The sequence below is a fragment of the Fulmarus glacialis genome, unplaced genomic scaffold, assembly GCF_000690835.1.
Source record: "Fulmarus glacialis isolate BGI_N327 unplaced genomic scaffold, ASM69083v1 scaffold49028, whole genome shotgun sequence".
Lineage (NCBI taxonomy): Eukaryota > Metazoa > Chordata > Aves > Procellariiformes > Procellariidae > Fulmarus > Fulmarus glacialis.
Window position 1 is genome coordinate 16,206 of NW_009227256.1, and position 14,610 is coordinate 30,815.

General features: G+C 36.2%; 1 protein-coding gene across 1 annotated transcript in view; it reads left to right on the plus strand.

Moving 5' to 3' along the window:
- The window catches only part of CENPE (centromere protein E, 312kDa), a gene marked incomplete at its 5' end in the record, with an annotated part of 26,413 nt that extends 15,851 nt beyond the window's left edge, over window positions 1–10,562 (plus strand). Inside the window, 12 exon segments of the mRNA XM_009583078.1 lie at window positions 1–107; window positions 185–331; window positions 1,819–2,031; window positions 3,260–3,469; window positions 4,020–4,229; window positions 5,623–5,844; window positions 6,514–6,717; window positions 7,319–7,431; window positions 7,954–8,051; window positions 8,619–8,781; window positions 9,240–9,502; window positions 10,423–10,562. The exon segment at window positions 1–107 is cut by the window's left edge and continues 31 nt beyond it. Coding sequence (XP_009581373.1) covers window positions 1–107; window positions 185–331; window positions 1,819–2,031; window positions 3,260–3,469; window positions 4,020–4,229; window positions 5,623–5,844; window positions 6,514–6,717; window positions 7,319–7,431; window positions 7,954–8,051; window positions 8,619–8,781; window positions 9,240–9,502; window positions 10,423–10,520 — 2,048 coding nt within the window.
- Window positions 10,563–14,610: the final 4,048 nt, after the last annotated feature.

Here is a 14,610-nt window from a genome sequence, read left to right on the forward strand (position 1 = left end):
AAATCTCATCAATTAATCAAGAAAAAGATGAGCTACAAAAACTTCTCCAGGACGTCAGGTCTGAGCGGGACGAGCTCAAGACAGAACTGCAAAAAAATTCTGAGATGGTTGGTGTTGCAAGTTGCATACCTAAGTTATTCATAACTTCTTGAATGGTACTTAAATATGTATGCTTTCATTTTAGTGTGTTGAAACAAATGCAAAACTGGAATGTGCTCTAGACCAACTGAAGCAGAGAAACCTGAATGATGTGTCCGTTCAGGTGAACTCACTGGATAATGCAGAGCAGATGGTTGATGACAGCCTGACGGAAAACATGTTGAAAATTAAGGTAAATTTACTTCTCTGCTTTTTTTTAAGGATGCGTGTAAAACCTTAACACTATTTGTTCTGGAGCATAAACCTTGCTTCTGTGTATAATGTATAAAATTGTTTACATATCTTGCTAAGATGCTGCAAACCATGGGATCAGTTGATTTGCTGTTGCTGTTCAGTGACTGTGCATCTTGTTCCGAGAATGTTAAATTGAACTTCTCAGTCGAGACATCTCACTGAATTTCATTACTGTCCAGCCACCCCAATGAAAATAACTAGTCATGTAGAAGTGATTCACCATTTTGTTTTTGCAAAACCCCCCCAAATCCTTCCTTTCATTACTCCCCATCAAAAATAAATTGATTTCAAATAAATTAATTTCATTCAATAGTTTCTCTCCTCAAAATAGGAAGCTCCTGTAATTCCTTAGAGCTTTTGTTAATTGACTATCCTGAGTATACTTTCTCACAGATGTGAGAAGTACTACTAACTTACTGAAAGCCAAAATAAACCAGGATTTATGAATATGTATGAAACACTTCAAAGAGTACCATTGTACTACAGTCTGTGCAGCAGATTTGGGTATCATTCTATACGTGCTTGAAAAGCCCTGAATGCTTCTTCAGTTAACACAAAAAGAGGTAAAGGACTGAATTGCGAAAATCAGTTATGTGTAGCTTACTCCATTCACACTGTCTTTTCTATCCTACATCAGTGTTAGGGAGCTAATAATGAGGTAAGTAAACATCAGTTGATCCCTTTTACCCTTTTAATGGCGCTCTCCCCTTCTGACTTTTGTGATAGGTAAGATCTTGTCTGCCTCTGTCTTGTGCAGTTTTCTCAAACATCTTGTACTTGCTCCTGTTGGATGCAGGGCATATGTTAGTTCCAATGTTTTTAATGTGGGGTGAAGAGTTAAACTGGTGAATCCTGCTTCTTTCAATTAAGAACCAAAGATGGAGGCAGCATGGCTAGGAAGTTTTATACTTACTTTAAAATGTATAACCTAGCCTCATATGCAATAATTGAGCTGCAGTTTACTGGGAGTCCCTTGATGCCTATTGCATTTCTCAGCCTGCTCACCGCTTGATCGTATCTCCCTCTTTATGGCAGAGTGCTAGGAATAATTTCATGTTCCCTTTCTTTCAACAAAGGACCAAGTATATCAACTTGGGAGCCTATCCTGAGGGCAGCTGGCAAACTTGTGAACAGGCAACAATTTCATTTCAGGCCTGATCTTGATGTGGCCAGGCAATCTAAATCATGAAAATAATTTAAGCTTGTGAAATAATTTTCTGGAAAACTAAGAAATTCTCTGCTTTTATGCCTGGCTTAGTGTTTTTGTCACATTCCTGTGGCAAGTCAAAACTGAAGTCTTAGTTCTATTAACTTTTCTGTTGTGAAACCCATACGGTCCTGGAGTCTGGTTTATTTTAAGCTTCTGTTTATAGCTAATCATCCTTTTCCTTATTGTGAGTGAATGAATTTTTCATTTGCATTTAGGAGCTTCTTGAGAAATTTTCAAATGTGGGGAAGAGGTATGAGTGTCTCTCTACAGCGTCTCTTAATCTAAAGAATGAACTGAATAGTCAGAAAGCACTGATAGCTGTGATACTGACTCAGCTTTCATTGGAACAGAGCAAACAAGTTAAAAGACTTCAAACTGAAAATGAGAAAATAAACAGTCATCTCCAGAGTTTATTGAACAAACTGAAGGTACCAACTTAAAATGCTGAATATGTGGATGTTTCATATTGCTTTGGTTTGGGGTTTTTTTAATAAGCTCTCACTATTAACAGCTAGGATTCTATATACTCTAGCTTTGATTTTTGTGAATCCATATCTTGTGGAAAATAAATTGATAGTAAATGCTTTACAATCCTGGAAAACTAGGAACTATTTAGTTAAGTTAATCAACTTTAGTTTTTGACTGTAGTTCAGCTGCTTTGCGCAGTATTATTTCATTAACATTAATCCATTTTAATTGGGAAAAGAAATTTTCTCTCTGTACTCCACATATCAAATTACAGACCTCCAAGTATGTATTTTATTGTGGGGAAGAGAGACATGCAAGATGCCTTGGAGATGCATGTTTACTCTGCAAAACTATCCAAGTAGTTTGATAACTTCTATAGCCTTGCAGACCTTCCCCAATTTGTAGTTCAGTGGAGAAACTGATTCCAATTGTCAGAAAAAAAGTTAAGGGCAATTGGGAAAGAATTCCTGTTATAGCAGAAGTACAGTAAATGATAAAGTTTTTTCTGTTTCTTTATTTACCATGAAATGTTACGGGGGTTTTTTTTGTTAAGGGGTGGGGGGAGCGGGCTGGGGAGAGGATGAGGTTCATGTCTGGTATACAGAAATACTGGACATGATCTTGAGTCAGTTGTCTCTATAAATATATCTTAGCTAAGAAGTTTAACAACTATTCCAAAGAGCCTTATTTCATAACTTCTTGTAAGGTTTTCAGGTTTTGATCTTTTTCTCTTTCTCCATAGATATCTTTTAACTTTTATGGTTAAAGATGTTTAAGATTTAAGTAGTGATCTCGACGAGAAGAAAGCTTTAAATCAGCACAGTGATATTATTTTTGTAGATCATCTGCACCTTTCACAAATCTAAGAGAAGATAAATACAACAAATAATACTTTACTTTTCAAAGTCTAGATTCATGGAAGGCTGTATAAAGCATTTTAGACTTTTTGGCCTTTTTAGGATTCTACAAAAAATAGCATACTTTAGAAATGCTGACCCAGCTAAAAGTCTTATATGCTATTGTTGTATAGCACGTGTGAACTTGGTTTTCTTTGTCATGTTTTAGTTGTCCTGGACACCTATGGACTGGGAGAGTAAATAGATTGAATTTTAAAATATGGAATTTTAGCTGGATGCAGGGTACCATTTTAAAGCATACTCACTGATCTATCCTGTACTTCTACAACAGTTTCTGTTCGGTCGTGTTTGCTCGAAGAAAAGAGAATATCATACTACTGTTAACAAATATGAAATGGAATTGCTTGAGGAAAAGAGAAAACAAGATCAGCTACGAGCTCAGATTCAGTGTCTCAGGAAGATTTATTTGAACCAGAATGAAATATCTCCTCAAGAGTTAAACATCAGTGAAGTGCTGCAGAGTTTGCACTTGGATGCAGAGGTAGTATTTGAAACAATTTTCAGACAGAAAGACTTGCATATTTCAAGGCATGGGGTAATGTGGTGGTGCTAATCTAATGGCATTGCTTTTATCTGTTAAGACTTCATTTAAGGGGGGGTGGGGAATAGAATTTGTTTGTGTGTTTGGTTTTTTTTTTTAATGCTACTAATTCTATAATATGAAGATTCTGTTTTATAAAATGGCTCAAAGTGAAATTATTAGGTTATAAAATAGTGGGAATGTTATTTATTCATTTGCCCTGTAAAATACGTACTACCCGATACCAAGATGACTTTTAAAACAGTGAGAGAAACTTTTACTAACATGCATAATTTTTCTTCCCCTTTCCCCTTCCCACCTGCCCCAGGAATGTAGACTGTTTTCTCATTTTCCCAGTAGGGTGTAATTTAAGTATAGCAAAATTCCTTTTATACGATAATTAGATGCTAAAACAGACTTCCTGCAAATATTGATAGCTAAGAGGGCAAAATGTATGTTTAGACATGTAGTTATCAAAGCAATATTAAACTGGAATTCCCTCTTTTTAAAGAGCATTCTCAAAGATGTATCAGAAATGGAAAGCGAACTTCTCTGCATAGAGGCAGAGTTACAGCAGGAAGAAAGTGCTAAAAAAGAAACAACACAGTTCTGGGAAGCTTGTTCAGGAGCTCACTGTGATGCAGAGGAACTTAAAGAAGAGTTAAAGAAAGACAATGAAAGGCTTTTGCAAGTCATTAACTTCTGGACTCCTAAAGTAAAGGTAAAGTTAAATCTTCTTTAATCAGAAATGTATTTTGGTAAGCATTCTGTAAACGCCTCTAATCTGATTGAAAACAAAACAAAAAAGGCTATTTAAAGATCATTCATTATTATCAGCACTTTCTATATTCATACTTAACTGTAAGATGTAGGAATACTTAAAAGAAGATTTTTAAAGACTTCTTTCCTCATGCATCCAAACTTGGAATTTTGCTTTGTAAAAGACTTTCTAGGCAATAAGTGTGTGTGTGTGGTGGGGGAGGGGGGGGGGGGGGGGCGCAAAAAAACCCCTTTGAGAGCAATGTCCCGGGTGTGTGGGGGGGAGGGGGGGGGGAGTGTGCATTTTTATTAGACTGAATTCTGGAAACTGTAGGTTCAAAATGATTAAATAGCTTTACTTGCAGAACTTTACTTGCAGCCTGATACAATCACTTTCTCCAGGCTTTATGCCCACAAGATTGTCTGTTCTCTTCAAGCCAACTTTTATCAAAACTACTTTAGCCATTTTTAAAACTCAATTGTAACTTATATTCTCACACCTTTTCTAATTTCAGAAAGTCAAGTTATTCTAGAGGTGGCTCAGCCTTCCTTTCTCTTTTCTTTCCTCCTTCTTACCTCTTGCCTCCTTTGGAAAAAAAGACCAAGTGTTTTACAGGGTAAAGTGCATCGTGAACAGGACTTCATGAGATTTCATCTTTCTGATTAAATGTATTGAAGGTTTCTCAAAAAAACAGGTTATGGGAGGGAATCCACTATGTTCTGATTAGTTGTTAGGAGCAGTCTTCGTAACAAGTGTATCCTGGAAGTTCCTGGTCTGTTCATACTACTAGTATTGAGCTGAAGTATGAAGAGATATTATGTGGATCAAAGCCTTTACCAAACAAACAAAAAAACCCCTAGCATAATGTTGTCATTTCCTGACAAGTGTGAAGTTTTTCTTTATCTGGCATGTTAAGCATATGAGTTTCTAGAATAGTCCAATGTGTATGTTTTCTCTCAAATGGTTTCACTTACTTTAGTCAATGAATACATTCTAGTAAAAACTTCTGCAAATAATTATGTTTCTTTCTGTTACTGACGTTTTAAGAAGTCTTTCCAATATAGTTCCTTTGTTTCTGTAATGTTAGTGTTCGAGTTAATGCAGAAATACTGGTAAATTTGCAATGCATTATCTTTTCTTGTGCCCCTTCCTGCCTCCCCCTCTTTTGGAAATGAAACCAGTCTTTTGAGTGTTAGTGATTCCATTTCTGATAGCAAGCATCTTCAAATGGGACACTGAAACAAGAATGTGAAATTAATACAGGCCAAGATACTTCTTGTTTCTTCACTTACCTTATTTCTAGCTGATTCAAAAATTATTTAAAATTTATCTGTATGATACTATTTATTTTCAGATACTCCTTCAACTTTCTTCAGAGCTGGATGCCAGAACTGCCAATTATTGTAAAAATGCTGATGTTGAATTGAAACAGAGAAAAGAGAAAAGTGAAGAGTTGCTTCAGGAACTAAACACTCTTAAAGAACAACTAGCCCCTGGTGGCTCTGCCAGTCTTGCATTAGAAGAAGAAAACTACAGGCTTCATAACAAATTAAAGTCTGCAGAACAAGATATAAAGGTCCCAATATTTGTTTCTAAGGAAAACTTATTTGATTTCTTTGTTTTCTTTGATTTCTTTGACTACTTGTTTTCTAAGTGAGAGTAATTCAAACTGAAAAGAAAATAAAGCTTGATGGCAACTGTAAATCTGTGCCACACAATACACTGGCCCAGAGTGCACTTTATTCTTGTAGTTTTTTTATTCCCAAAATGAAAGTTTGAGCTCTTGCCTGTAATGTGATTATTTTAATTGCCTGCTTTCTGTACACAAATAGGTGTCAGTTTAGAAATCCATAAGAAATGTTCCCATTTGGTTTTGAAGTATTGTTTTTAATAGTGTGATACTCTTGATGCTTCCTTTAAGTGTATGGTTTTCACTGTGTCGAACTGGAAGCTGGAGAAGAATTTAATCCTAGGAATTGAGGACTCATTTTCTCTCCTATCTTTTTATGTTACAGTTACCCTTGTTCAGAGCACTTTTTTTTTCCTTAGACTTGAGTGTTCCAGAATACTAAAAGATGACACAAAACAGTGAGGTAGACACCAAGAGTTGCTACAGAGCCTGTAGTGTTGGATTTTTTTGTGTGGTTTGGGTTTTTTGTTTGTTTTTATTAAGAATATGATCATGTGCTGTTACTGTTATATCTTTTGGCATAACTACTCATAACTGATTGATATATCTCAATAGGCTATGGAAGTAAAAATTCAGAAGTTGGAAGATATAATAAATGAAGTAGGAAAAAATGTCAAAGAGAAAGATGACAGGATAAACAAGTTACAAGCACAGATAAGAATAAAAACAGCGACAAGTGAGCTCACTCAACTGCAAGCCAAACTGAGTGAGACAGAGAAGTGCCTCAGAACTGCCTTAACAGAGAATCAGAGTCTTCAGGTATGAGCAAATTACTTTACTCCTCATTTGCCTCTGATCTCAGAGAGAGGGCGAGCATGCTTGAGAACAGCTGCAGATGAAACGTAGCACTCTAAAGTAATTTTATTGTTCTGTATGGCATTCTTAGAGTAAAACACTCTACTTGCCTGTTTAGCATGCAGTTACATATTCTACCAATGCAGCCTTCAGAGACAAAATTTAGAACCCATGTTATGATATTAGAAGCTAAATTTATCACTTGTACATGATGCATTTCTGAAACATTCTAAAAAAAAATGTAAATTTTGAAACTGAAGCATGAGCTGTTTTTTCTATGTGATATAACTGCATTCTAGTTCAAAATTCCCAGGCTTACATCTGCAAACAAGTCAGCAAAACTTGCTAAAATATGATTGCATGTAATACACCAGAGTTAGGATACCAGCTAATACTATAGTGCTAGTTGGTAATGTAGGCGTTCTTACTCCAAAATAACTTCCTGCTCCCAGTCTTGTCCTGCAAAATCTAGCAGATTATAGTAAAGATACAAAGTAAGCAACCCTTGAATTCATGGCTAAGTAACAAGCCTTTGTTCATACTAAATCTTTTATTTTCTTTTCAGGCAAAATTAGATAAAGGTGCTGAGTTGTACAAAGAAGAAATTGATCATCTCAAAACACAATTAGTAAAATATGATATGGAAAGAATGAAACAATCCAACTCTTTTGATATGAAGTAAGTTCAAATTTTACCGTGTTACAATTCGCAACTACTTAGTTCTTAGCTTCTACTTTTGTTTATTTTTTCCACCGAATAAGAAGTGAGCCTTCAGCTTTAGCTGTCCTAGGTTTTTATTGTAGCTGGATTCCAGAAAAAGGAAAAACCACATGCATCTCAGGTTGACTACAAAACTCCTTCCCTATACACCCACCAAAATTTCTCAACCAACCCATGTTCAGCCATAAATGAAATAACTGTTCTGACAAAAGAAGGTGAGGGGAAAGCAGTAATTGAAAGCACTCTCTAGTTCACTGGAGAGAAGGGATACACAGAGAATAATTCTAATCCAACTTTTGGTTTTCTGCACTTTACCTAAAATCTAGCTGACAACCAGGTTTATGTAGTTTTACTTGTATAACTTGGGTATGTTTTGTATTTGATAGGTCATTTGGAAATCAAACTAGCTCTCCTGCAACTGTAATAATTATTAAACTGAGCATTTCTATTTTTTTCTTCCTCCCTTCCTGCCCCATATAGACTTGCTAATTATAAAGCTCTTGCAGAACACCAAGAACAACAGTTAAGAAAACTAAAAGAAGAACTTAGAAGAGCACAGCAAGACCAAGATGTTACTGGTAAATTCAAGATAAATATAAGGGACTCTTTCATGTTAAACATTCAGTTTTAAGGTTATATGGTTAAAGTCCAGATTGAGATGCAGGCTTTTTACCTCAAAGGGTATGAGGAGGATTGGGTGCACTGGGAGATGAGATGGAAAGTAAACTATTAGCTGCACATACACTGCATTAGAATCACAGCAGTTCTTGTGTTTATTTCTCCAGCCAGGTTTGCACTTGTGGTGGGATAAGCTGCAGTTGTAGTAGCTTATATTGCCATTTTTTCCTTGACCGACTTCACATATGAATAGCTAGTTCTAATCATAATTATGACATACCTGAAACTATAGCTATTTTAACTCTAAATGGCACAATGAAGAGTCTTTTAAGTTTCTTAATATCTCCCTGGCAGTGTGGATACTGGGAGGTGTGTTTGTGTATAAAAAAGAATAGCTGTTGTAATGGCACTTGTAATCTAGTGAGGTTTTACATATAAGACCATAAGAAGGAATAGACTTAAATATATTGACTTGGTTTTAAGCACTATCCAAATAACATACACATCTGTATAAAACTGTTTTCTAGTGATGCCGGAAAAAGAAGCTCCTCAGCAATCCCAAATACCCCTTACTTGTGGTGGTGGCAGTGGTATTGTGCAGAGCACACAAATACTTGTTTTAAAATCTGAACAAGCTAAGCTACAAAAAGAGAACTTGCACCTGAAGAAACAAAATGACCTTCTACTAAGGTAAGTATAAAGCTGATCAGCAACATGTCAAATCATTTGTTGCTATTTAACTATGCATGTCATTAGTGTTTTCTTCTTGGGAGACATAGAAGTGAGTAATTATTATTAATTTTAGATTTTTCTAGATTCTTCCACATCATAAAGTTTTATTTAAAGCTAGTGATTTATTGCTTATATGTATCTTGATGGCTTTTTAACTTTAAATTGCTTTCTTTCATAAGAATCTCTTAAATGCTAGAGAATATACTTAAATTGTATGTTGGAAGGAATTTTAGCTTAAAAAATAAAAAAAAATTTTGCCTCTGAAAGCAAGATACACAGATATGATCTTGCATTGCCATGTCTGTGGTATGTCGTCTGAAAATATAGGAACTGTCTGTTGTCAGGAATTTTTCCTTGCTTAAAGGAACTACTTTTAAATTTTTCTTGATTAAATGCTGTGTTTTTTTTCTTTTCAGTAATGAGCTTCAACTGAAAGAGGAACTTAGAAAATGGAAAGAGCGAGCACTAAAATGGAAAGAACGATCCTCAAGAGAAACCACTCGAGAGACAGTACCAAGGTCTCCGAGGAAGACAGTGTCATATTCCCTTAAAGAGCAAATGCCTTCACCCTCCAAGGAACCTATTTCTCAGGAAATTGTGTCTCAGGACATACCAAAGCCTCTGCCACTGACTTGTCCTACAAATTTTTTTGATAATTCCAGCTTGGGTACACTAACAGGTACGTAACACAGTGGTGTTGTCCTAGAAAGATTTGGAGAGGCAAAATGTAAGGGGTGGTCTGTGAGTTGAGGGTACATGCTCTATACTTTCTATATTCAGACCTGAAACTTGCATGATAACACAATTTTCTTGAATGGTTAGTCAGCTGACTGTTGAAGGGCTGACCAGCTGGAGCTGTGAAGCTTATATATGCTCTACAGAACCTAAGTACTTAAATGAATCCTTCAACCCCTGAATGTTACACAAACTTTTTTAATTTTGCTGCAGTAGAAGTGTTGATGACTGACTTTAAAAAGTGAATTAGCAGAATATCATTACTAGATAGCTGAATTACTAGATAACTGATGCTCTAAAATGTTTTGCTTTTTAACTTTGTATTGATTAAGCACAGACTTCTGGCAAAACTATTAAAAGTTAACTGCTGGTTAACTTTTTTCTAAACTTATTCGAGATGGTAGACTTTAGTCTTTGATGTTGAATCTGCCAGTCTGCATGGCTCCAGCTGCAGTAATAGCTGTTTTGATAACTTCTGTTCCTCCGCCCTACTCAGGATTTCTTGTATCTGGCCTGGTGACTTCTGGGGAAGTCTCCTAGTGATCTACGCTAGCATAGTAATGCTACTGCCCTCATCATTACACTTGCTTCTAAAAACTTTCAGAAGGCCCCAGCAGACATGTTGAAGAATTAACCACTTTTCAAGGTATTAATGGCAGATTTCCAGAAAGAGCATGACTCATTGCTGTTTCTTGTGATGGCTAACTTAGTAATAGTAGACTTCCCCACAACACAAAGCTCCTCACAGGCAAGCTTTGATAGTTGACATTTAAAACATTAGTCAAGATTAAATTGCTGTATTCCCACTGCTTGTCTAACTGAGAAAGTTTAAGTGTTACTTAAATGTTCTTGTCTTCTGCATAGATACGCGACCTGCGGGAATAGGGCCCACAGAAGAACATCTTAAGCACTGGTTTGGAACTTCAGAGAAAGATAAAGCCCCTGACTGTACCACCCAATAAAGGTGCTCTGTTGTAAGCTGCCTTTGCAGTGACTACAGCCAGAATCTGCATATACAAAAGAAAATTGCTTCAGGTCAAAAGCCATCAGCCTCTTGCACAAATTGTGAGAAGAGCTCTGGTGGCATGCAAATCCCTTGCTGTCTTGGAGTTGCTACTTCCCACAATTGGAAAATCTGGAATACAGGAACAAAAATAGAAAAGCAGTCATGTTGCCCGCAACCTGCTGATCTGATGCTGATCTGATGATGATCTACTTCGGTGGGTTTTTTTGGATGGCAAAGAAAGAAAAGCCAATGTATTGAAGAAAAAAAGGAAACAGGAATGGATCACAAACTAATCTACTGTGAAACTTCTCAATCTTAAACTTTTCATTCTGTCATTCCTAAAACAGCGCTTTTCTGGGTGGTTGATATTTGTATCTTCAGAGTGCTGTTGAGTTGGAAAGAACTATACTTTTTGTTTCTCAGCATATGATTTTTATACCATGCTTTCTCTAAGTCCACAGAAACTGCATTTTCACCACAATTTTAACCTCTCTATCTGGACGTTGCAACTGAAGTTAACTAATTTTCTCTTTATAGGGCACACAATCAAGGGTTCCTCTTAAACTCCTTACAATATTTCTGCAGTTTAGCCAATTATGGTACCAAAAGTAACTTTGTATTTTGCATCATCTTTCAATATACTTCTAGTTCCTGTCTGAAGTTGGGTATTGGAATTTTTTTAATAGTAAGCAATGGACCTGACACTTTTCTGCTACTCTAGTGAATAGAAAATAAACTGGACGACCAGGGCTGCAAGACAGACTATTTTACTAGCCTACTTATCTGCATTGTGAGACCTACTTTTTTGTGTTTTGTGTAAGAAGGTTTGTTTTGACAATAAACTTTAATGTGTTAAGTATTTAAAAATAATTTTGCTGGTCACTTCACTTGTGCTATGATCTAAGGATGTTGATTACAATATTCAGTGTCTAAAGACTATCTTTTTATAGTAATCTCACTACTTCATCATTATTATGCTCCTTGTCTGTGTCCTCTATAACTTTCTGCAATAATTACTTTGTGCAGAAGTTTACTGTTGCACAACTCTGTCACCAGTATTTTGTTTAATTCTTCTTTCTAACTGAATCTTCCTCTGTCAGGAAATGTTTGAAGTCTAAATTGTAGATCCTCCTCCCTTCCCTCCCCACATGCCCTCCACTGCCAACTAAATAGGAATTTGGCACTCAAAACCCGAGATCAACTCTGTTAAGAATGAAATCGTTGTGAGATGAGAAAGATACCTGCATCAAAAGCATCATCCTTATTTTGTAGGAATAAAGCTCTCAATAAGGCTAGGTCACTTAAGTACTCCATTTTGGGTTACCCAAACCGATAAGCACATGGTTACATTGACATGTTTCTGGGCATTCAGCAGTTACTGGAATTGGAAGAGTCGCACAAGGATTATTTACCTGATGGAGGGTTACTTGGGAGATCTTTAATAAAGAACCAACTATCTATTTACCTCGAATAGCTGAAAACTCTTCCAACTACTGTAACTACTAAGAAATTGCAAGCATTTATCTCTAAATGTCTGACCTGGAATGTATTTTGGGAAGCTTTTAGAGATATTGCTAGTCAAAAATACACAGGTTCTAAATACCATTAGTGAGTTCAGCACTGCAATGTCATTTTTCCTACCACAGCCATAGGTATGTAGGAGCAATTTATTTCCTGATAGTGATAAATGCAAAACGCTGGTGTTTGTGTGGTGGGGTTTTATGTTTTGTTTTGGGGTTGGTTGTGGGGGGGTGGACGGGGGTGTTTTGGTTGGTTGTTTTTTTCAATTTTCCACTATGGTTGAAAGATACTTCCTTTAGCTACTGGCTTTTTTTTTTTTCATTCCCTCCATTTTGGCATTCTAATAAATGAATTCAACTGACTTTTTCCTTCCAGAAGAGGGAAACTGGGGGGGGGTGTGTATATATATATATACACACACCTCTTTTATATACAGTTTCAAGGGTTTTTTTGTTAATTATTGCTTGCTTGGAACATTTCTAGATTTGGGGATTTTTCTGGTGACTGAGCTGAAAAACAGGAACCTATTGCAACAGGTCTGTTTCTGAATTCAGTAGGCAAAAGGTTAGGGACAAAAGGATAAACGCTTTTAGACAACTTAGTCATTAAAGATTTTGTTTACTGGGGAGCTGATTTACAAAGCCTTAGAAAGCTATCAATAGTTTAGCAGAAAGACAAGATAATATTACTGAACTTTGTATGTCCCAGTTTACCCACAGGAATGGCTTTTCTGAGGAAAGTGTGCCCAGTTCAGGCAGGATTCCAAATTCTTTAAGAATGCTATCAGGGTAGCTTTAGGTCTGGTATGAGCTTATAACTAAATTAGTTTGTCCTAGAATTTTCCAGTCTGATTATATTAACTCTCCCTTAACAAATATAAGTTAAACCACTAGATACAAAAAGAAAAGTTGGTAAATCATCAGTTTAACAACAGCAACAACAAAAAAAAGAAGAAACCACACCAAAATTTATCATGCAAGTATTGTCATAGTTTGGAATTTGATAAGCTTATATTGCTAAAGAGAGATTGCTTGGGAAAAACATGTTTATGGCCTTTTTTGGTGGGAATCCTGTTGATTTCTTCAATTCCTAAGGGAGAATGGACAGCTAATGCTGGTGATCATTTTTTGTCCTTTCCTGTGCAGGAGAAAATCACACTTTTAAGATCTTGAGTTTCACTAGATGGCAGCATCTCAATGTTTCAACAGGAAATTACAGTCATATAGAGAAACTTAGCAGTTAGACTACAAATCCCAATAAGCACGGCGAAAAAGAAAGTATAAAACTTCCTTTTGTACAACGGTCAGTAAACATAACAAGCTGTTTGAGATCTCTTGGTGAGTGACTGTATTAATACTTATTTTAAAATGCTTCATAGAATCAATGTGGCAAATGTTCATAAAAACTGATTGTTAGATTGAAAAATGTATTTATAGTGCATTTTGCTTCCAAAGTGTTAAGGTGATTTGGGGAAGTACTTGGGCTGATCAGGTTTTTTTCCACTGAAAAGATGTATGTGACAACAAAGAATAAGAAAGAGCTTCCTCTACCTTGAATGAGCACTTTGAGCTCATTGTTGAGATACTCAGGACTTGCTACAATTCATAGAACCTTTCCCAGGATTTTGTGCTTGAGGAGTTGCATTTTGGAAAGCTTGGTACATTAGAGAGACACTGCAATCTAGTTGTGTGTATAATCTCATTCTGCTCAGTTAACTTGGTATTTTTCACCTGTCAGTGCAAAAAGGTTATGCTAAGACAGGCCCAATTTCATATAACCTTATATAGCCTACCATCAGAGGCATCTGAAGAGACGTCTTTTTATTAGCCAACCTAAAAAGTTATTTTAAGGTATTGTGCTTTCCCCTAATTAGAAAGGTGCATCTCAGTTACTGTTTGCTTAGGAGACTGTTCTTTTGTTTTGTGCTTTGTTCGTTTCTTTGTGTGTGTGTCCCAGTTATGGGGGGAAAACCTACAGCAAAACATTTCAGTGTCTTGAAACATGGCCTGTAACTCAGTCTGACTTTAAATCAAAAGAGAGAATTTTTTTCATATTAGAATTGAAAGAATTTTTCAGTTAAAGTGCTTCAGAAGAAGTCTGATTTGTTGAATCTGTACCTTCAGGGAAACATTAGTTTTGCTGCAACTTTTGTTGGGAAAAGCTGCTGAAACAGATGGAACTTCTGGTCAAAATCAGAGAAATGAATAATCTGGTTTAAGATGTAGGACACTAAATTCAACTTTATAATCTGAGTCCTAGCATGGATTTGAGCATTTCTAGATTATAGCATTGGCTGCTAACCTAGGGGAGATAATGGCATCTTTATCCTAACTTCTCAGTGAAGTACATGATATGTTGGATTCATGTATATATGTAAGGACTTTGGGTTCTTGGGACACCTTTCTACACTCATAGCTACATAAACAAATTTTGCTCTGTGGATTATAAAAGTGCAGAAAGCTTTGCTTTTTGGGAACCCAGTTAACAAACAGCAGATAGTGCAGTCTGACTGGAACACAGTGACC